The sequence below is a fragment of the Corythoichthys intestinalis genome, chromosome 18 (genome assembly GCF_030265065.1).
Source record: "Corythoichthys intestinalis isolate RoL2023-P3 chromosome 18, ASM3026506v1, whole genome shotgun sequence".
Taxonomy (NCBI): Eukaryota; Metazoa; Chordata; class Actinopteri; order Syngnathiformes; family Syngnathidae; genus Corythoichthys; species Corythoichthys intestinalis.
Window position 1 is genome coordinate 35,933,804 of NC_080412.1, and position 22,565 is coordinate 35,956,368.

The 22,565-nt window shown below is 38.7% G+C and overlaps 1 protein-coding gene across 1 annotated transcript in view; it reads left to right on the forward strand.

The window, feature by feature from the left end:
* The window catches only part of LOC130906176 (GDNF family receptor alpha-4-like), an 85,493-nt gene that overhangs the window by 56,935 nt on the left and 5,993 nt on the right, over window positions 1–22,565 (forward strand). The window contains exons 6-8 of the mRNA XM_057820167.1: window positions 1,925–2,034; window positions 4,667–4,801; window positions 9,339–9,472. Of these exons, the coding sequence (XP_057676150.1) occupies window positions 1,925–2,034; window positions 4,667–4,801; window positions 9,339–9,472 (379 nt within the window). The remainder of the gene's footprint in view (window positions 1–1,924; window positions 2,035–4,666; window positions 4,802–9,338; window positions 9,473–22,565) is intronic.

A 22,565-nucleotide genomic window follows, 5' to 3' on the forward strand; every position in this document is an offset into this window, starting at 1 on the left:
AAAGTTAATTAGGTTCGCTGGGAAGGTTCTCTACAACAGAGCCTTCTTGAGAAGTCTACTGCTTTAAGATGGTGGCTGTTTACTAACGCATCTAGTTCTTTATTATACTTGTTGCTAATGCCGCCATGTCTGTCATTTGCATCTAGTTCTGTATATACGGTATGTGATATCTACCGAAGCATCATGTGGGCGTAGTTTGTAGGCTATCGTCTACAGTCAGGAATTATTGGAGCCACCTAGCATAGTAGCATCGTGTTTGCAACGGCATCACACTGTCTTGCCTCCTCCCCACTCCTGCTCTGCTCTCTCGTCTCCGTGAGTCCGTCTTTTTCAGACTTTTCTCACGTCAGTCAACCAACATCGCAACGCATAGTAACGCACGCCTTTCCCGCCTTAGTAACGGTAATGGCGTTGCCAAGATGAGAAAAGTAATTAATTAGATTACTCGCTACTGAAAAAAATAACGCCGTTAGTAACGCCGTTATATTCTAATGCCGTTATTAACAACACTGCTCTGATGTCCCCCTCACATCCCAAAAACATGCATGGTAGGCTGATCGGGCACTCTAAATTCTCCCTCGGCGTGACTGTGTGGGCGAAAGTTTGTTCGTCTCCGTGTGCCCTGTGATTGGATGGCAACAGATTCAGGGCGTACCCCACTTGCTGCCCATAGTTAGCTGGGATTGGCTTAAGACCCCCGTGACCCTCGTGAGGATAAGTGGCTCAAAAAAAAGAATGAATGATTTTATTTATGCACCCAACTACCGTAATTTTCGGACTACAAGCCGCTACTTTTCCCCCTCATTTTGAATCCTGCGGCTTATAGTCCAGTACGGTTTATTTGTTGATTTATTTGGGTTAATAGATAACACTCTGACTGCAGCATCATAAGACTATCATAAGACGGTCATAATTATGACATGACACTAGCATAGGCATTACTGAATGCTTATGTCATTAAGTGTTATCCGGCAAATTACGTCACAAACTCACACACAAACTCACAAAGAAAAGTGAGACAATTTGCCATATAACACTAAATGACATCTGTTATGAGCATTCATTAATGCTCATGACAATGTCATGTCATAATTATGATTGTCTAATGACAGTCTTATAACTCCACTATCAAATAAGGTGTTACCAAATTCCAAAACTTGCAATTAATGTAACAACTGGAACAGTAACTGAATAAATAATGAGCACAGAACATGAATTTTGATTGTTATTTACATCTGTAGCGCCACATTGCATACGAGGAGGCATGTTGTATGACAACAGTGTTGACAGCAGGTGGAAGCAGAGGTTTACTGTCTCCCCCGAGGGAGCAGTGATGACCAAATGAAGCTTCTTGAAGCGATGAAGCTTTGCAGCCCAGTGGTTCAAAGCTTCATGGCGGTTCATTTAGTCTTACGACAGTCGTATGATGCCGGTGTCAAATAAAGTGTTACCGGTGAATATCTTTTGGTATAAATATCCTATAATACAATGAGGACAGCTGCAGCTTATAGTCCAATGCGGCTTATCTGTGAACAAATGCCGTTTTCGTGCCAAATTTGGCGGGTGGCAGCTTATAGTCAGGTGCGCCTTATAGTGCGAAAATGACGGTAATTGTATTAACGTTGCAATATTGTAGAACATGCACCAAACTCTGCAGGCATCACCAATAAACTCATGATTAATTCAACTGTTAAAGTTTGCTTTGGCATTAAAACTGACCTGAATGTACAGGCTGGGTACAACAAAACATAAGCCACGTGAGTATTGGTGACCAAATAATACAACTACCAAAGAAAATGATTCTTTGCGAGAAATACTTTGTCATTGTCTTTGGATTGCCAAAGCAGAATGAGAACATTTTTACCATCGAGGTACCTTTAAACTTCAGAAAATCTGAAATCGTGTGTTTTTTTGTATGCGTCAGATCCCGGTTTGCTGATTTCCAACACAACTGTCAGCCAGCTCCTCTGTCTGCTTCTGGCTGCATGCGAGAAAGCAGAGCAATGTGCCTCAAGGCCTACGCTGGACTCATAGGTGAGAAAATGAAAGCGGAGAAGACGTTGAGAGATTGAATCATTTTGGGGAAAAGGCAGAACACGACTTGAAGGATTATTTAGAATTCATCAGCAGGTGTCTTGCAGTGATATTTGACTTCTAGAAACGTTTTTACCTCAGGAAAAAAACACTAGTTTAATTGCTTCTATAAAGCTTTTAGCAGTATATTTTTATTATGTTTGTTAGTCATGTTATTTGGGTTTTACTTGCAGTTAAGTTTAAAAAAAGATTACAGTTTCTTATGAGTACTTTACAAATACTGTGCTAAATATTGAAAATACTTAAAGGTTCATGAAAAAATAATTTGACATTATAATGAGGGAAAGTGCAAAGTATTATCATGATGAAATGCTGACTTAAGCAATAGCTAGTACGAGTCACAGAATTTGTATGTTACTACTGTTATATCTGTCCTAATGATGTTGTTCACACCTTAAATTTACTGTAATTAAAATATTGAAACATTTCATACATTTTGATAATGATTTGAAAAATAACAATGTTTTCGCCATTTGTTTAATGGTAAATGGAGTTAACACTTGTACAGTGGTGTGAAAAAGTATCTGAACCTTTTGGAGTTTCTCACATTTCTGTATAAAATCACCATCAAATGTGATCTGATCTTTGTCAAAATCACACAGATGAAAAAACAGTGTCCTCTTTAACTAAAAACACCCAAATATTTATAGGTTTTCATATTTTAATGAGAATAGTATGCAAACAATGACAGAAGGGGTAAAAATAGGTAAGTGAACCATCACATTTAATATTTTTTTTGGCCCCCTCTTTGGCAGCAATAACTTCAACCAGACACTTCCTGTAGCTGCTGATCAGTCTGGGACATCGATCAGAACTAATCTTGGCCCATTCTTCTCTACAAAACTGCTGTAGTTCAGTCAGATTCCTGGGTTGTCTGGCATGAATTGCTGTCTTTAGGTCATGCCACAGCATCTCAATGGAGTTCATGTCTGGAATTTGATTTGGCCACTCCAGAACGTGTATTTTGTTCTTCTGAAACCATTCTGAAGTTGATTTACGTCTGTGCTTCGGATCATTGTCTTTTTGCAGCATCCATCGTCTTTTTCGCTTCTACTGTCTGAGAGACGGTCTCAGGTTTTCCTGCAAAACATCCTGATAAACCTTTGATTTCATTTTTCCATTAATGATTGCAAGTTGTCCAGGCCCCTAGGCATCAAAACAGCCCCAAATCATAATGCTCCCTCTACCATGCGTCACGGTGGGGATGAGGTGTTGATGTTGGTGAGCTATTCCGTTTTTTCTCCACACATGACATTGTGGGTTACTCATAAACAATTGGACTTTGATTTCATCAGTCCACAAAATATTTTACCAAAACGTCTGTGGGGTGTGCAAGTGCCTTTTTGCGGACATTAAACTAGCAACATTTTTTTTTTAAGACAGCAGTGGCTTCCTCCATGGAGTCCTCCCATGAACAACATTCTTGGCCATAGTTTTACATATAGTTGAGGTGTGCACAGAGATATTGGACTGTGCCAGTGATTAATGTTAGCAGACACTCTATGGGTTCTCTTTTACCTCTCTGAGTATTCTGCGCTGAACTCTTGGCATCATCTTTGGTGGACGGCCACTCCTTGAGAGAGAAGCAACAGTGCCAATCTCTCTCCATTTGTAAACAACTTCTTTGACTGTCGATTGATGAACATCCAGACTTTTAGAGATGGTTTTGAGTCCTTGCCCAGCTATATGAAAATCAACAATCCTTGATCGCAGGTCTTCAGACAGCTCTTTTGACCGAACCACGATGCACATCAGACAATGCTTCTCATCAAGACAATTCTTACCAGGTGTGTGTTTTATAGTTGGCATGGCAGCTTTAAACCACTCATTAGTGATTGGGCACACACCTAACTTAAATTGTTTGGTAAAAATTGGTTTCAATTGCTCTTTAAGTCTCCTTAGGCAGAGGGTTCACTTACTTATTTTTACCCCTTCTGTCATTGTTCGCATGCTATCCTCGTTAAAAGATCAAAACCTATAAATGTTTGGGTGGTTTTAGTTAAATCAGACACTGTTTTTCCATCTGTGTGAGTTTGACAAAGATCAGATCACATTTGATGGTGATTTTATGCAGACATGTGAGAAATTTCAAAAGGTTTAGATGCTTTTTTTATACCACTGTATAGTGCCTCCCACCATCAAGGCACTCAAAGAACTTTGACGGTATATGCTCATTGACCTACTGATGACACATATCTTGCTTAGAAATACTTCTGGGAAATCGAACCCACAACCTCTGGGTTAGAGAGTGACTACTTTACCAGCACCGAGGCACGCCAGTCCCAACATGCACAATTTTTCCCCCCCAAAAAACATTTCTACTACTATTGTTGCTTCTGCTTCTTCAGAATTCCTGACAGAAACACCATAAAAAAAGAATTTCACATTTGTATTACTACCAGCAACTCATTGAATTGTATTACTTTTTCCCCTTTTTACCCCCTAACTGAATCTTTCAAAACATTTTTGACCCTATTGCAGGAGCGCGAATATTGTCAGTAGCCTCTGCAACAGAGACACAGGGCATTAATATTTCGGCTGACTTAAAGCTGATGTTCACCATGTTTTGCAGGCACCATTATGACTCCCAACTATGTGAGCAACAGCAGTACAGAGGTGTCCCAGTGGTGCACTTGCGATGGCAGCGGCAACGAATGGCAGGGCTGTCAGCGCATCCTGCACATGTTCAAAAACAACATCTGTCTGCGTGAGTATCATTTGCTAGACAGAACAATGCGCCTCTTGCCTATACTTTGATCACCGTCATTTCAAGATGAATTGTACCTACAAGTTTTTAACTCGTTGCTATTTCTTTGAGCGATAATGCGGAACGGCATGTCCTCATACCAGCAAACTAGGGGATGCGCTAAATCACCACACAACACAAACATGTGGTGCTTAAATAAAACCAAAAGTAAATTCAATCGCTGCCATTGACATGATGAACGATCATGTTTCAGTACCACTGACAGCGATAGACATCTAATCTGTGAGTTAATGAGAATTGAAAAACAAATTGAAATGGTGAACACACATATTGTATCTACTACTACTAAACTGGGAAAGAATCAGTCAATATCAGGAGAAACATGTATTATTTCTAAGTATTGTTCTATTTATTACCTTTTTTTTTTTTTTTTTTTTTTAAAGATAAAAATAGTTGAAAATACAGGTAGTCCCCGAGTTACAACTTACCCGAGTTACTGTATATGATTTCGACTTTACGACGCCGGAGTATCGTCCACCATCTTGTTTAGAGTCATTAAAAAATATTAGGGCTGTCAAAATTATCGTGTTAACGGGCGGTAATTAATTTTTAAAATTAATCACGTTAAAATATTTGACGCATTTAACGCACATGCCCCGCTTAAACAGATTAAGCACAGCACAGTGTCATGTCCACTTGTTACTTGTGTTTTGTCGCCCTCTGCTGGCGCTTGGGTGCAACTGATTTTATGGGTTTCAGCACCAGGAGCCAATTGTGTAATTATTAACATCAACAATGGCGAGCTACTAGTTTATTTTTTGATTGAAAATTTTACAAATTTTATTAAACGAAAACATTAAGAGGGGTTTTAATATAAAATTTCTATAATCTTATCTTATCTTTCCATTCCAACAATAATTTACAGAGAAATATGGCATATTTTATTGAGAGTTTGAATTGCGATTATTTTCGATTGATGAATTTTTAAGCTGTGATTAACTCGGTTAAAAATTGTAATCGTTTGACAGCCCTAAAAAATATATATGGCGGAAAACACTCAGGTGACTTGAAGTTCCACTCTGAGACCCCCAATTTGGCCAACTTTCAAAATTGTCCGATATGCATGTGTGATACATCATTGGAAAGCTTAAAATCTCGATTTTCTGGGGGAAGAAAATTTTTAAACAGGAGGGCTTTTTTTTTTTTTTAAATACATTTTTAACAGCAAAACCCTATTTGGAGGTGAAAGCACGCGAGAGCAAAATTAAAGATGCCGTGACTTTCACGAGATATTATCGCGTACTTACCTTGTTTCGATCCAAAAACTCCATGTAGCATGTATCACCGAGCGTCAAGACATAGCTGTGAATGGCGATAGCTGGATTTTTGAGGGATTTTATGGGTGAAACATAACAAGGGTCAAGGAGTGGTCGAGATTTTCTTTTTCATATATTTACCCTTTTACACTTTTTTTTTCGATTTTTCTTTTGATCGATTATTTATCATCTAACATATCGGAGAAAATGTGACAGTAACAAAAAAAAAAAAAAATACAATTAAGCGATAGTTATGAGGTAGATACCCGTGACTTTTTTACAGATGCCATTTTTTTCATTGTGACGTAATTTTTTTAAAAGTTTAAAATATGCGATTGAATAATTTTTTAAAGTCTTTTTTTTTAAAAAACGAAATATTAGAGATCAATTAATGATTCTAAGCTAAAAATGACCGACATTTTTAATAATAAATATAATTAATTACCTTCATTTTATGGCTGGGATGAAACAAAAGCGGTTGCGCGACGTCTGTAAACAGGGGGTTTCAGGGTAAAACAGACAAATTAAAAATAGTTCCGGGGCTTAATGCGCCATGAATCTGCTATGGCAACATATAGACATATTGTTCTATCAAACACAACAGTTGTTTTGGCTTAAAATACAGCAGTTTCTTTTAAAGAGGAGTGCTAGAGCAGAAACTGCTTTTTCAGTCTTTTCTGTTTTCCGCCACATATATAAAATGTTGACTTTTGTTTCGTGATGCTTGCTCTTATTTTGGCACAGGAAGCATAGAGCAGGTAGTACTTCCGCACCCGAGAAAGAGCGCATGTACACACAAAGAACATATTTGCGCACACAAAGAAGAGTGCATTTGCTCCTACGAAGAAATTCCACAGCCGAGTGACAGTGGAAAAATTACACCTGCAAGCTTGTGTGCACATTTATTGCGTGTGAAGCATCCACAGAGTAAGCACCTGTATATAACACCTTTTGTACTGTTTATTTTGCGTTTTTAATAGTGGTCGAATACTTGGGGTGGGTTTATGTGATTGTTTTTGCTGATGTACGGACGCTAACTGATACATGCTAATCGTTTGTGTGGATTGTTATTGCCGTATAAGCAGCTAGTTATAGACTTTGAATTGCTTTTATTGAAGATGAAACTGATTTAATTTCATTTTTATTTTAGTTTCATTCTGCAAGTGTTGATGTGATGAGCAGCTGAATAAAGTCAGCAAACTACATGGACGTCTGACATTGTCATTTCGGAGTTTAGCTCGCTGTCTAGCTAGGACTAAAGGCAGGGTTATGCTTCTGTGGCAGACCTACGCCGTCAAGGCAGACCCGATTTACGACCCTCCGCTGTGCACCTCCAGAGATTCCTGACTGGGCGTCATGTCAACGTGTGATGACGTGACGCAAATGGATTGTGATTGGTCCGCACAGACTCTTGTTTCCGGTTTAGCGCGAAATCAACGCCATTTTCAAACATTGTTGTCCTACACGCAAGTAGGACAACCTCTACAATGTCTCGCCAAGACATTGTGAAGATTGCCAAATGACAAGCTATTTGTGGAAGGAGATAGCTCTAAATATGGGGCTGGAGGTCAGCGATTGCATAAAAAAATGGAAGAACCTCCGAGACAAGTATGCGTGTTTGGAAGCGAATAGCCACATGAAGCGGTGACACAGTCGGCCAAAACTGCCAGCTTTTTATCACTTTATGTCGTATTTTTGGTTGGTGCACGTTATCATTTATTGTGTACATATGTTTGCCGTGAGTCTGTGACTTATTTACATTTTACACTTCAAGTATATGAAGAATAAAGCACAGGTTTGGTGTCAAAAGAGTTGTTTTTATGTTTAGTTTTCAACAACAGACAGTTCACACACTTGATACATCATCACTGATTGAGAGTGCTTCGGTGCTTTTATGATAAACTGTTTACCATCAAGGCTTCCAACGCAGTTTGGAAGGTTCCACAGCTGCCAGAAATCTGCTATGGCTTCCCACCTGCTGGTTGTAGGACACGGCAAAGAAAACGGACAAAACACAGGACAACACAGGTTGCTGACTTCCACCCGATGCTAGAATTCTAGTCTCTGTGTGGCATCAACAGTCGGACAAACCACCTCCACAACCGTCTTCTGTGTCGCCTGCGCCTCAACATTTGTATGATCAACATTTGTTGTTCAATGTTGATGAGCTGAAGATCCACATTCAAGCGTTCCATCTCCTTTGGCATTGTTGTGTAACTGGAAGAAAACTAGAGGATGACAAGAGTCCCCCAAAACCGTACAAACACAACACAACACCCCTCTAGTGGCTTGGCAGTAGAGGCGTACAAAATATCCGATTCTTAGATTATTCGCGATTCGGCCGTGGAAGATTTGAGAACGATTCACAAACATCCAAGTTCCGATTATTGAATTATACCAGGTAAAGCAGAAATTAAACACAGTCAGTGCGGTCTTCGGGATGCAATGAGGAACGGACCGAGAGTAAATATCGTGCAGCTAATGCCGCTAGATAAAAAAAAAAAAAAAAAAGTAATCAGTAATCGATTTATTATCAAATCGAAGCCTCTGGATTGTAATTGTAATCGAATCGTTAGGTGCCAAAAGATTCCCACCTCTACTTGGCAGTGAATTACAGAGCAACGCGTTCCCTTGCTGCAGAACTATCGAATGCTCATTGAAGCCGTAGGGTCTACATCATCTTTACGCCGTCAGCGCAATGCAGAAGCATAACTCTGGCTTTGCGCCAATGTCTTGGAAAGGACAGTACAATGATGTATAATACATGTTTTTGGATAGTTATTTTGAGATTCAGCGGGAACTTAGGGGTTACTTAAAGGGTTAATTCCGACTGGTGCGGAAATTCGGTTTGCGTCGCCAGCGTAGGAACTGAACCCGTTCGTAATCCGGGGACTACCTGTATACTAAATCCTCAAGATTTTTCTATTTGTCCACTACTCGAATAGGGTGCAGGGTTTGGTGGACTGATTGCTATCATATCGCAGATATTATTGTTGAGTTCTTGTAATCAGTGTATTGAAAAAATGGTGCAAAATTTTTGAAGATTTGCATTTGCACATGATAAAAAGTAAGGTGAAAGTTCATTTCCTCCATCAAATCCAACCCTAACAACTGCAGTCATCAAGTGTATTCAAATATAGGACAGAGTGCAGAAGTCAGAGTGACTTGGTAATGATGAATAATGAAGCATGCAAAGACACCCCCTGCTGACTCTGCCTCAGGTGCCGCTATCAGCTCCATGGGAATTTCCGTGGCACCCCCCACCGAGACCAGCCCCGTCCCGGCTCCCGAGCCTTCCCCCAGAGTCGACGAGGAGAGGGTCCACGCCGTCAACTCTCTCCCGGAATTTACTACCGTAAGTAAGCCCTCTCGGTGCCTCGCCGCATGAGATTCTAACCCATGCTACAACCTTAGTGTATGACTAACTCAATCTTACAAGGCAGCAACAGTGATTTGGGGCCTGCATCCTCATTTTACAGAAACTTCCCACCACTCCTAAGCCCCTCCTGGCCCATTGTGGTTACAGATTAGTTAAAGGTGTTTGCAACGTTAGGCTCAGCCCTCAACTTTTAATATTCATGTATGCACACCCCTTCACTCTATATTCTCTTTCTTTTCTCATAATCCTCCCACAGCACCCCACTGCTGCAAAATCTGCCACCAGTGGGCTGCATTCAACATTCATAAGCATAGTTTATTTAACAATAAACCCCTTTTGAGTTCTTAATTTTTATTTGACATTGAAGGGTACGATTAGGTGAGCTGGATAGTGATAGTGTATCAGATCCGTGAGCATGTCCGGCATTACTGACAGTTTATTACGGCCACTGCGGTGCAATGACAGCCATATGTTTTAACCATATGAATGTATGCATGCATCAATTCACTTAATTAATCATTAGCGAAGAAAAGTGCACATCCTCAGCTTTCGGGCATAAGTAGACGTCGTGACATAGGTCGACAGCTGGGTGAGTGACTTTCCGTGGTGACAGCTGTTTCCTGCTCACATCACAGAACAGCAAATGTGTTTGCAGTGTACACACTGTAGACCTCATCCGCTACAGCTGCAAATAGAACCTTTTAAGTGAAGTGGCCAATAGAACTTGTGAAAGGAAAAGATTGTCGCGTTTAGTACTTTAAGTTAAAAAAAAGTTTTGAGGTGGACTAAATCTTCAGGAGCTGAATTACTACATACTAGCCGCTTTCAGACTGTAGGAACCTGAGTACTTGGTTCCTATAATTATAGACCTCTCAAGTAGTTATAGGAACTATCCTTCGCCAGGCAGTCATGTTTTCGCGCATGGTTATTGCACCTGATACGGAATCCTGTGACGTTGTAGTCTGTGCCAGTGGTGGATTATTTACTTGCCACATGTCGGGCAAAACAAAATGGTGAAAACGACTCTGAACCAAGGGCGTAGGTTTTGTCTCAGTATTGGTAGGGACAATATAACAGCATAACCTCCATGTACACTTTTTGCTGGGGACGGGACATGTATAAGACCAAACAGACTGTGTGAAAGGGGGTCAAGGCTACATTTCTCACCTATATGAACCTAATTAATTGATAGGCTAAATTCTTCACCTTCTTCCCCCTCTTTCCCTGGTCAACAGGCCCCCCACATGGTGTCAACCGGAAATACATTTAGCTAGAGCTGAAACGAATACTCGAGTAACTCAAGTTTAAAAACTGATCAGAGTAATTTTATTCACCTCGAGTAATCGTTTATTTTGACAGCACTAAGCATCACGTTTTGCTCCGACTACTTTTAATGCGGGACAACGCGCCGATGTCACGTGCATAGAGGAAGAAGCAATACAAAAAAAAAAAAACTTACTGCAGCCGACAGCCGCTACAAATGACGCCGACGTTGCTAAATACTAGCCCGCACGATGCTACGTTGGTAGCAGGTAGCGTCTGATGAGTCTCATAGAGATCACATGTATGTTGAACTAGATGCGAAATGACAGACTCGGCCGCGTCTGGGCAGCGTTAGTAAACAGCCGCCATCTTAAAGCAGTAGAGCGCTAAGCCCTAATAAAGAGCGCTAAGCGCTAATAAATAAGATTAACGTTACTTTCGCTAGCTCAAGTAACGTTAGCCCTGCGGAGGGCTAGGTTTCTATTAATGATGACCACTTTCGATGTGTGGCTAACGTGTCTTACATAAAGGCTTTAACATAACATAGCATTGTGGAGTGATGAGGGTGTAAAATAAAAACTCAATAATGCTAACTATCAATTTTAGCTCAGTAGTCATTGCTGGATAAAACACCAAGTAGCACTGGTCACTAATGTGCTCCAATACAGCCTGTATCATACATTTAGTTTGAACGCTGCAAAAACTCAAAATCCTATCAGGACTTACAGTTTAGACTAACTTAAAACTTAACTAAAACTTAAAAATGGCTTGACACAAATAGAAATTCAATTGAAACACGTGGGAAAAAATCCTAACTTTTAAGTGATGTGTGTTATCAAGCGTAACGGCATTTTTAGGTAAAAAAATAACAACAACAACAACAAAAAAATATATATATACAGTACTGTATATTTTTATTGTATTATGTATATACAGGATATACTGTATGTATATATTTTCCCCAAGTGGAAGCTTCCATGATCCTAATAAATTTAATAATTAAAAAAATATATATTTATATATACTTTTTTTTTTAAAAATAAGATCCAAAGGTTTTTTGAGTGAAAGCAGTGAATTAGTCTTTTTTTTAATTCGAGTTACATCTGAGATGCAATTGTTGGCTGTTTTCAACAATATACGTCAAAGATAAGGACATTGATTGACTGAAAATGGTTCAAGATTAGATGAAATGTCTTGTTTTCTCATGTATATTTATAATTGCTCTTCACCTAAAAATATATTTGTTTTATCCGATTACTCGATTAATCGATAGAATTTTCAGTCGATTACTCGATTACTAAAATATTAGATAGCTGCAGCCCTACATTTAGCTGACGATAGCACCAACATATTAGTAGTTAGTGTAGTTAGGCGTTCAATGTATTTCTTGTTGTTGTGTTTCTTCTCTTTCTTCTGTTGTGTTTCTTTTCTTCTGTTCCCCCATAACCCCTTCCTGTTCGCTGTTTTGTCATAATAAATGAGGTATGTTGAACAATCACAAAGGGAGTATGTCAGACTCTCAATGTCAAACATTAAAACTGTTCAGACTATCCGGGCACTTAGACTTCCATTCTTCGTGTCAAACAGCGGAGCAGGAAAGGTAAAAAAGAAGAAAAAAAAAAACTGATAGGCTAAATGATCAACGCAAAATAAATGTGTATTGACTTTAGGGCTGCAGCTATCGATTATTTTAGTAGTCGATTAATCGATGAACTAGTTAGTTCGAATAATCCAGCAATCGGATAAAAAAACATAAAAAATGTAAATACTTGAGCTGTGCCTCAAACGGTATAAAAAATAAATAATTGAAGATCTATGTAAAACAAAAGAACAATTTGGCCAACTTACATAGCAAATGTCCGCTAGCTTGAATGCTATAAAATGCTAACTTTTTATTTTATTTTATTTTTTTACATTGTTCTTAACAAATGGTTCAGACACATATTCCCACAAAACAAACGGCTGAATATACCTATAAACTAAATTATGAATGCATTAAAAAAATAAACATTAGCTCAAAAAAACTTAGCTAATGTTGGTCTTAACCGGGAGCAGCTCGATTCAGCCAAATGAAATGAGGCAGACTAGAGGGCAGTGCATCCACCACAATCAATAAAACTAAATGCAAACACTTACAAAACAAACCATTACAACGCCTCTTTAATTAAACGAATACTCGAAGCAGGAAAATTTAATTCGAATCTTTTTTTCTAATCGAATACTCGAGTTAATCGATTAATCGTTGCAGCACTAATTGACTTATAATAACTTTCATGTGTATTGGTTCATGTGATACACCGTGAAGGAGTCTGAATCTTTTATCATAGGTACATGTCCACTGTGAGAGAGATAATCTAAAAAGAAAAATCCAGAAATCACAATGCATGATTTTTTAAAAACAATTTCTTTGTGTGATGCAGCTGCAAATAATTATTTGAGCACCTTTCAATCCATTAGAATACTGAACCTGAAAGAACTGTTTATCCGCCTATTAAAAGTCCAACTCCACTCCATGTGCTATCCTAAATCAGATGAACTTGTTTGAGGTCAATGGCAACATAAAGACACCTGTACAGCCCATACAATTAGTAAGACTTAAACTTGTAATGCGATCAAGACCAAAGAGCAGTCCAAAGACACCAGAGACAAAATTGTTCACCTCCACAAGGCTGGAATGGGCTACTGCCAATCAGCTTGGTGAAAAAAAGTCCACTGTTGGAGCAATCATTAGAAAATGTAAGAAGCTAAACATGATGGTTAATCTCAATCGGAGTGGAGACCCGTGGAAGATATCACCTCATGGGGTGTCCTAAGAAAAGTGAGGAATCAGCCCAGAACTACCCCACAGGAGTTGGTCAATGACCTGAAAAGAGCTAGAACCACCGTTTCCAAGGTTACTGTTGGTAATACACTAGACGTCATGGTTTGAAATCATGCATGGCGCGGAAGGGTCCACTGCTTAAACCAGCACATGTCATGGCCCGTCTTAAGTTTGCCTATGACCATTTGGAGGATGCAGATGAGTCATGGGAGCAGGTTTTGTGGTCAGATGAGAGTAAAATAGAACTTTTTGGTCATAATTCCACTAACAGTGCTTGGAGGAAGAATAATAATGAGTACTATCTCATGAACACCATCCCTACTATGAAGCATTTGGGTGGTAGCATCATGCTTTGGGGGTGTATTTCTGCGCATGGGATATAACAAGTCCACTGTATTAAAGAGAGGATGACTGAGTCCCTGTATTGTGAGATTTTTGGGAACAACCTCCTTCCTTCAGTCAGAGAATTGAAGGTGGATTGTGCCTGAGTTTTCGAACAAGACAGTGACCTGAAGCACAAAGCCAGGAAAACCAAGGAGTGGCTCCATAAGAAGCTTAACTAGGTTCTAGCATTGCCTAGCCAGTTTCCAGACCTAAACCCATTAGAAAACCTTTGGTGGGAGCTCAAACTCAGTTTTTCTCAGCAACAGCCCAGAAACCAGACAGGTGGGTGTGTCAAGGTCCCTCCTGCAGAGTGTGCAAACCTGGTGAAAAAGTACAGGAAACGTTTGACCTCTGTAATTGTAAAACAAAGGCTACTGCACCAAATATTAACATTTGTTTTCTCAGGTGTTCAAATTGTGATACAGCTGCAATAACTGAGATAAATTGTTAAATAAATCATACATTGTGATTTCTGGATTTATCTCTTTAGATTATCTTTCTCAAGGTAGACATTCATCTACGATGAAAACTGATTTCTAAGTGGAAGAACTTGCAAAATAACAAGGTGTTCAAATATTTATTTTCTTCACTGTATGTTGAGAGCAAATACTTAAATTTTTACAGTGCTTTAATGACGCCATGTGATTGAACAGGCCAGCGTGATAATAGAACGGCAAGCTTCAGTCTGATTGGTATAATGGAGTCATGTGATTATTGTTGCAACGTCTCATTGGTGAAACTGGTAGAGCCTCTAATATATAGAATAAAGTGGAACAATGTTATGACTAGTGTAGTCCAAAGTAGCGGAGTAAGAGTAGCGTTTCTTCTTCACAGATCAAGTAAAAGTAAAAAGTATGGCTTAAAAATAACTACTCTTAGAAGTGCATTTTTCCCTAAAAGTTACTCTAAAAAATGTAATGTGTTACCACCAGTGTTGGGAATAACGCCGTTATAAATAACGCCTTTACATAACGGCGTTATTTTTTCACTAACGGGGTAATCGAACTCATTATTTTTTCCGCCGTTACAACACTGTTACAGTTACTGACGGTCAAAAGCAGTGCGTTACTTACTTTGAATAAATTGAAGAAACTACCAGCCATAGCGAGTCTACTCTGCTCTATTTATATGTCATCCAAGACTTGAGGTGCGTTCAGGTTCATGGCAATGAAAATAGTAAACACACATAGCCTATCTTTACAAGAACGATGAAGTTGCCGTTTGATACGGTCATAATGTGCAGGTCCTGCACTCATCCGCAGCAAAACTGTTCGTAGCTTTGTAGCGATTTGTAATTTCGGAATCGCTGATGAGTTTAGTAACATACGCCAAACAATAAATACAGCAGAATGTCCATTTCGCGTAATTGTGGAAGCCCGTCGACATCTTTACTCCATTTGTCTTTGGCTTGCATGTAAGGGTCAACATTGTTCACATCCTTAAGTTTGAGCACATATCTGTTCTTCGCCTTAGTAACGAGTTTGTCTCTATATCGAACTGGCAATTTTAATGTCCCGCGAGCTAGACCTGCTTCCGATATGGCTGCGTTGTCGTCAAATCTCAAGTGATCCCCCATTCTGTGACGTAAACGCTCGAGCCTAATAGCGCACGTACTTCAGAGCCGGTGTTTTCGCACACAAACCGGAACAGCGCGTGCGGCAAACACACACGCAAAACAGATGCAGAGGGATATGATGGCAGAGCATTCAGAGGAAAATTTGTCCTGTATGAGGTTGAGATATAAACACTATTTCAAGTAGGTCGAAATTAAAGGAAAGAACGTGCATGTAAAGTGTAATTTATGTCCCGGGGCAAAGCTTTTGTCGACGTCTGTGGTAAGCAATTCCAATCTGTTTATTTTTGTTGCACTTCAAGGGTAGGATAAATCTGTTGCTGGTGAGGTGCAATAAATATTACAAGGTTCTGTCTGTTCTTCTCTATTCAACAGACTCGAATACTGCTCAGAAAATTTCAAATTCTTTGACATACAACAACTTCTTTTTAAAGTAACGGAAATAGTTACTTTCACTGGTAACTAGTTACTTTTACTATAGAGTAATTCAGTTACTAACTCAGTTACTTTTTGGAAGAAGTAGTGAGTAACTAATTACTTCTTTAATGTAACGTGCCCAACACTGGTTACCACCCACCTCTGGTGATAGGATAAGAAATAGCGTATTGGCGAGCTAAGATGAGAGAACACCAAAAAATAGATCAGTCATTGCCAAAAACATGAGGAAAGAGAACAATTCAGTGTTCAATGCTGAGATATAGCAATAAACTTTTTTTCACCTCCTCAATCGGCCAGATTATTATTATTTTTTTTTGCGCCAGACAAAAAGGAGGTGTGATGACTTCACACGCCACATTCATCATCACTTTATGTTTGGATTGCATAAATGTCTTTCCGTAATGCTAGTTTCTGATCAGCCAACGACGCGTTCCCTTAACATCTAACAATTTAAGTGAAGTATCAACCTGTTGTTGTTCCACCTCAGCAACACCCAGAGATGGAAAAATTGTGTTTCCAGGTTGTTCATTCATCCATTCCATTTTTATGATTGCAGTCTCAGTATTGCCGGAGGCCAATTTCTACACATTTGATACAAATTTTCATTTGGACTCAAGGATGAGCTGATTGTTTTCTGCTGTCAAGGTCAATGTGACCACACAATGAACCTTTTCCTTTACCTTGAGATTCCCTTTACTTCAGGGAATTCCTTTAAATTGGTTGGCAACTGACCAATGGGAGATTATTATTTTAGTGATGAAAAGGACACCCAAGCTTATGATATGTGATAATTACAGTTACAAATTACTTCTCCCAAAAAGTACCGTAATTTCCCGAATATAACGGGCACTTTTTTTCCCCAAAATCAACTTGTAAAATCATGGTGCGCATTATAAACGGGTACATGGATGGAGACAGAAATATATATATATATATTACATATATATAAACCGATTTTTTTTTTTTTTTTATTGACACGGCCACATTGTGTTGAAGAAACGTATGCGGCAACCCGTTGCCAACCATTACGGTACGTGACGTCACCATTTTGTTTGGGTAATACTTCACTCTAATCGGCCGAATGATGTCGTCTGTGTTAAATTCTGCTTTTTTCACTCTTCATAAAGCACAGAATTTAGTTTCTTGAACTCATTTGAGTCAACGTTTATTGCAGCTCCGCAACTCGGACCATAACAAACGTAAGCACAAAGACTTCCTGTGTCCGTCAACTCTATCTGTCCCTAGGGAAACTCAAACCCAAATAACAATAGTTCCTATTGTTACTGTCGTGTCGACAGCCATGAGCTCTCACGGATTTCCGACTGACGTTCTCACTTTCATTTTACCGTATCAATCCAAGGAAGAAACATTTATTCATCATGATGAAACGAGCAAGTTATACAGCAGCCATTTCAAAGAAAAGTCACATCTGTTTTGTTTTCTCCTAGGTTTTGTAAGTTGGAGAAGTTGTCAAATCATATTATTACCGTAAATATTGTCAGTTTATGGTAATGTTTTGAACTACCAATGTGCTATGCTTGTGCTGTGTTTCTCCAGTCAGTAAAATGACATTTTGGTATCTGTACACAAGCTCTGTTTTCTTGTATTCTTCTATTTATTTGTGCTAAAATTAGTGTGCGCGTTATAAACGGGTGCAATAATTTCCCCTAGATTTTACAAGTAAATTTGGGGTGCGCATTATACACGGGTGCGCCTTATATTCGGGAAATTACGGTAATTTAGTTAGTAACTCACTTACCTGAATGTAAGAGTAATTAGTTACTTAGCAAAGTAACTGATGTTACTTTTCATGTTTTTTTCCCATTAAAAAAAAAAAAATGCTCCCGTATATTTCCCTTCCGTCTACTTACGACATGTGAAAGTTTTAAAACTGTTTCATCATTTAAAGATAGATTCAAATTCAGGCGTCCCTTGCAGGTGCGTGGCGTCCATAAATGCACCTTAAACGTAGTGCGGACAAGTATAAAAGATTGTCCGAATTACAAGGCAGAAAAAGATGATCCCTCCTAGTGTAGACGTAGCCTTAGGGGATAATTATTCATGGGCCCGACACTTTTTCGGGCCCTTCAAGACGATCATCCAAAATGTGGGACGGGGGCAGTGTTAGTGGAAAATTTTTTGCAGGCAACAACCAGTCGAGCAAGGGTGTGGGAATGTATTAGAGATATTTTAAAGGGATCCTCTGTTATTAAGACAAGTAATTCTTAAAAGATACATGTTAGTATGAGTGTAATTTGATATTAAAACCCCTCTTAATGTTTAAACCCCTTTTTTAAAGTTTATAAAATTATTTTAAGTGATAGGTCGCCATTCTTGTTAAGTCGCAGTGCGTGACGTCACTGGTCCCGTTAGACTCTCTTGGGGAGATGGAAATTCCAGCGTGTCACTCGTTAGCTTTCCCAACATATCCTCAGTTCTACCCTTCCTATTTGAACCAGATCTGAAAAGTGAAGAGCAGGACAGCACTGTCGGTCGTTCACAAGACGAGCTACAGGGAAAAATGCGTGCAGCAAATACCTGATAAGACAAAAGTTGGGCAAAACTGGTGATATGAGAGAGTCCTGTTGGGAAGTCCGGTTGGGAGCGAGAGTGTATGCTGTCCGGTTTTATTAGCAGATATTCAAGGTAAGCATATTGCGTTTTCCAACTTATCCCAATATAATTATGTAGATTGTTAGCATCAAGAGCTGTCGTGTGCTTACAGTACAGGCCAAAGAGCACACCTTGTGTAATCCATGTCTTGTACATTGTAACGCGTGGTAGCTAGGATACGTGTATAAAAGTACCAAAAAGGGGAGAAGCTTCCACTTATGCACATTTATTCACAAAAAATAATAATTCCACCTTGACCACTCACTTCACTCCCCTTGTTTCCATGTGACTGGAAATTGCATCCAAAAGCAGCACATCATGGCATTTTACTTAGCGAATTTAGGCAGCAATAAGCAATTGTTGAACACGAAAGATACCAATGACGTCATCACTGGGAGCCCGCAAACCATGGCGCCAACTAACGGTCAAAATATGGACTAAATATTATAAAATATTGCCATTGATTTAACATTTTATGTGTTTCTAACAACATATTTTAGTACAAGAGAACAATTGTGGTTTACTAGAGCCTACATGTATTTAAGTTAGAGATTCACTTTAACACTTAAACACTACCAGTATATTCCAGCCAGTAATGTTTTTGGCAGCCTTTTTAATCTTCGTCCTAGTCCTAGTCTTTTAGAAGATAATACTTATTAGTCCTATTCATATCTTAGCAGTGTTTTGTAAAGCTTACTTTAAAAAAGTAATCAATTTAAGGTACAAATTACTTCTCCCAAAAAGTAATTGAGTTAGTAATTCAGTTACCCGAATGAAAGAGTATTTAGTTACTTGGCAAATTAACTAGTGCTACTTTTAATGTTTTTTTTTTTTTTTTTTTTTTTTTTTTAACGTTAAAAAAAAAAAAAAACATAGGTCACACTATGTGAAGTTCAAGCGATAACTAGATAATAACCTTTGCTATGTTTGAAAGTCATTTAATTTTGTGAATCAACCGTTAAAGTTGTTAAAATTGCTCCCGTTATATTGCATTAGTTCCCTTCTGTCTACTTTCTACATGACAAAGTTTTAAAACGGTTTCATCATCTAATGATAGATTCAAGTCAAGATTTTGCTGATTTAGGAGTATTTTAGATAAAAAGTTACTTAGGTTTGCTAGGAAGGTTCTCTACAACAGAGCCTTCCTGGGAAGTCTACTGCTTTAAGATGGCGGCTGTTTACCAACGCCGGCGAGTATATCATTTAGCATCTAGTTCTCTATACATCTGCTAACACCGCCGAGTCTGTCATTTCGCATCTAGTTCTACATACATGTGATATCCATCATGTGGGCGTAGTTTGTAAGCTGTCGGCAACCGTCAGTTATTATTGGAGCCACCTAGCCTAGCATCGCGTTTGCAACGGCGTCACAACTCCCTTTCCTCCTTCCCGTTCTTCTCTCTCCGTGTCTCTCAGACTTTTCTCACGTCATTCAACCAAAGTAGTAACACATAGTAACGCATGCCTTTATATCCTCAGTAACGGTAACGGTGTTGCAAAGATGAGAAAAGTAATTAATTAGATTACTCACGACTGAAAAAATAACGCAGTTAGTAACGCCGTTCTACTCTAACGCTGTTATTAACAACACTGGATATATGTTTTGGAGTTTTAGTTTTCTTATGAAAATTTGGTCGTTTCCGGACTTCAAATGATCAACAAAGGTGAAAAAAACCCAAGACCAAACATTATAGTCATAACAATAAAATGGAGAACAACAGGCTAAAAAGATTTTCTGTTCATAAACAAGTTATTTGGATTACTATAGCCTGAACAAAACAACAAAACTTGTTTGCCAAACCTGGCTTTAAACTGGATGGCTCATATATAGTCTGAACAATCACAAAGCACAGAAATCTAATTTTTGCGCGACAGATTGAAACCACATACGGGAGGTGGTTTTAGATCAGATATGGACAAGATGCTTCTAAGGCCATGTCCACATGTAGCAGGGATTTTAAAAAAATGAGTATTTTGCCCCATCTGTCAAAAAAAAAAAAAAAAACCCTCAATGTCCACACCACATAAATTTGTAGGAAACATATCATCCACACCTAACTGCATAAGTGTTGTTTTTTTATTTTATTTTTTTTTATTTTTACAAATATACTGACGTACATCCAAGCACAGAGTGAATGACAAAAAGTAAATAAATGCTTCAACAATTGTATTTTGTCTGTTCAGCCCTCACCTTGTGAGATGTTTATGAACCGTTAGCATGTTAGCAAGGTCGATTATGTATTTACTAGGGCTGTCAAACGAATAAAATTTTTAATCGAGTTAATCACAGCTTAAAAATTAATTAATCGTAATTAATCGCAATTCAAACCATCGCTAAAATATGCCATATTTCTCTGTAAATCATTGTTGGAATGGAAAGATAAGTCACAAGACGGACATAAACATTCAACATTCTGTACATACGTAAGTACTGTATTTGTTTTCTATAAAAATAAATCCACAAGATGGCATTGACATTATTAACATTCTTTCTGTTAAAGGGATCCACAGATAGAAAGACTTTTAGTTCTTCAAAGATAAATTTGAAAACAAGTTATAGTAATTTTATATTAAAACCCCTCTTAATGTTTTCGTTTTAATAAAATTTGTAACATTTTCAATCAAAAAATAAACTAATAGCTCGCCATTGTTGACGTTGCCGAGCGGGACGTCACATGGGCTCCCTACCTCAGTGTCTTTAACTATGTAAGCGTAAGGTAGTGATTGAAATACACCACAAGGAGTCACTGGTGAGTTTTAAATTAAATACAGATCTAGCCAAGGCAAAGTCTGAGTAAGTTTTATGTGTATTTCGCATAGCTATTTTGATTGGGAATGCCTGTTCTCTTTGCATTGAGCGCTTTTCTTTTTGTGAACGTTATTTTTTTGAGAGATAGGAATATTATTTTTGTTGTGCTTTCACTAAATGATACTGTAGCGACGTAACTGTTCCGCCCAAATGCATGGTGGGAAGTTGGGCAACCATAACTGTCAATGGTGGCTGCAAATGGTATATTTTCCGCGTTGTGTTCAGGAAAGCGTGTTAAGAAAATTATCGTCTCCTGTCATTCTTCCCCACGTCGCTTACCACAGTAGTTACGTTTGTTGTGGGAGAGATGTCAAAGCTTATGTCAATGAAAGGCGCGGTCCAATGAACGCATGTGTCCACTCTGCCTTTCCGCTCTCAATGTGCTAAAATGGCGTCATTGTAAACTGTTTGAGGCAATGCATGAGCGGGTCATTCCATGCATGCGTTAATTGCATCAAGTATTTTAACGTGGTTAACTTAGAAAATTAATTACTGCCCGTTAACACGATAAATTTGACAGCACTAGTATTTATATATGTGCATTCTTTAATACATTCGCAATGTTTATGTGATGTTGTAAGATTCCAAATCCTCGTGAGTGTAAGCGCAGTCTCTGAATGTAAACACGGGTCGCACATACAACATTTGTTGGTTTTGTGTCGAAGGCTGTCACGTTTCGACTGTTAAAAAATGCAAACCTTTGGTTATTAATGTACACATGATGTTGTATCAAACGCAGAATTCGCAAATATTCACTATGGTCGGAGTTTTTAAAAACCATCGTTGCGTCTGCCTGTGGATGATAGGCTAAACCACAGAAAAAGTTTCTCTGTTTGAAAGACACTGAAGAAGAAAAAAATTTGATTTTTTTTTTTTTTTTTTTTTTTTTTTTTAAGGGTTCTTTTGTTTTCTTAACGAACAGGAGATGACGAATCACAATTCAGGAACAAAAAGAAAGTACTGAGGGCACATTTGTTGAGGACAGAAAAGAGAAAAGCCAGTCGGCCGGGACAAACATCCCTGGGCGCCCACGAGGTGATCCCAAGAAGATCTGCCCCGACCTTGAAGTTCATACAGTTTATATTTGCCATCTCCACAAACAGCAGAAAAAAACAGGCAAAACAAGAACAGGATTGGGAGAGGTATCTCACTCCCAATATCTACAAAC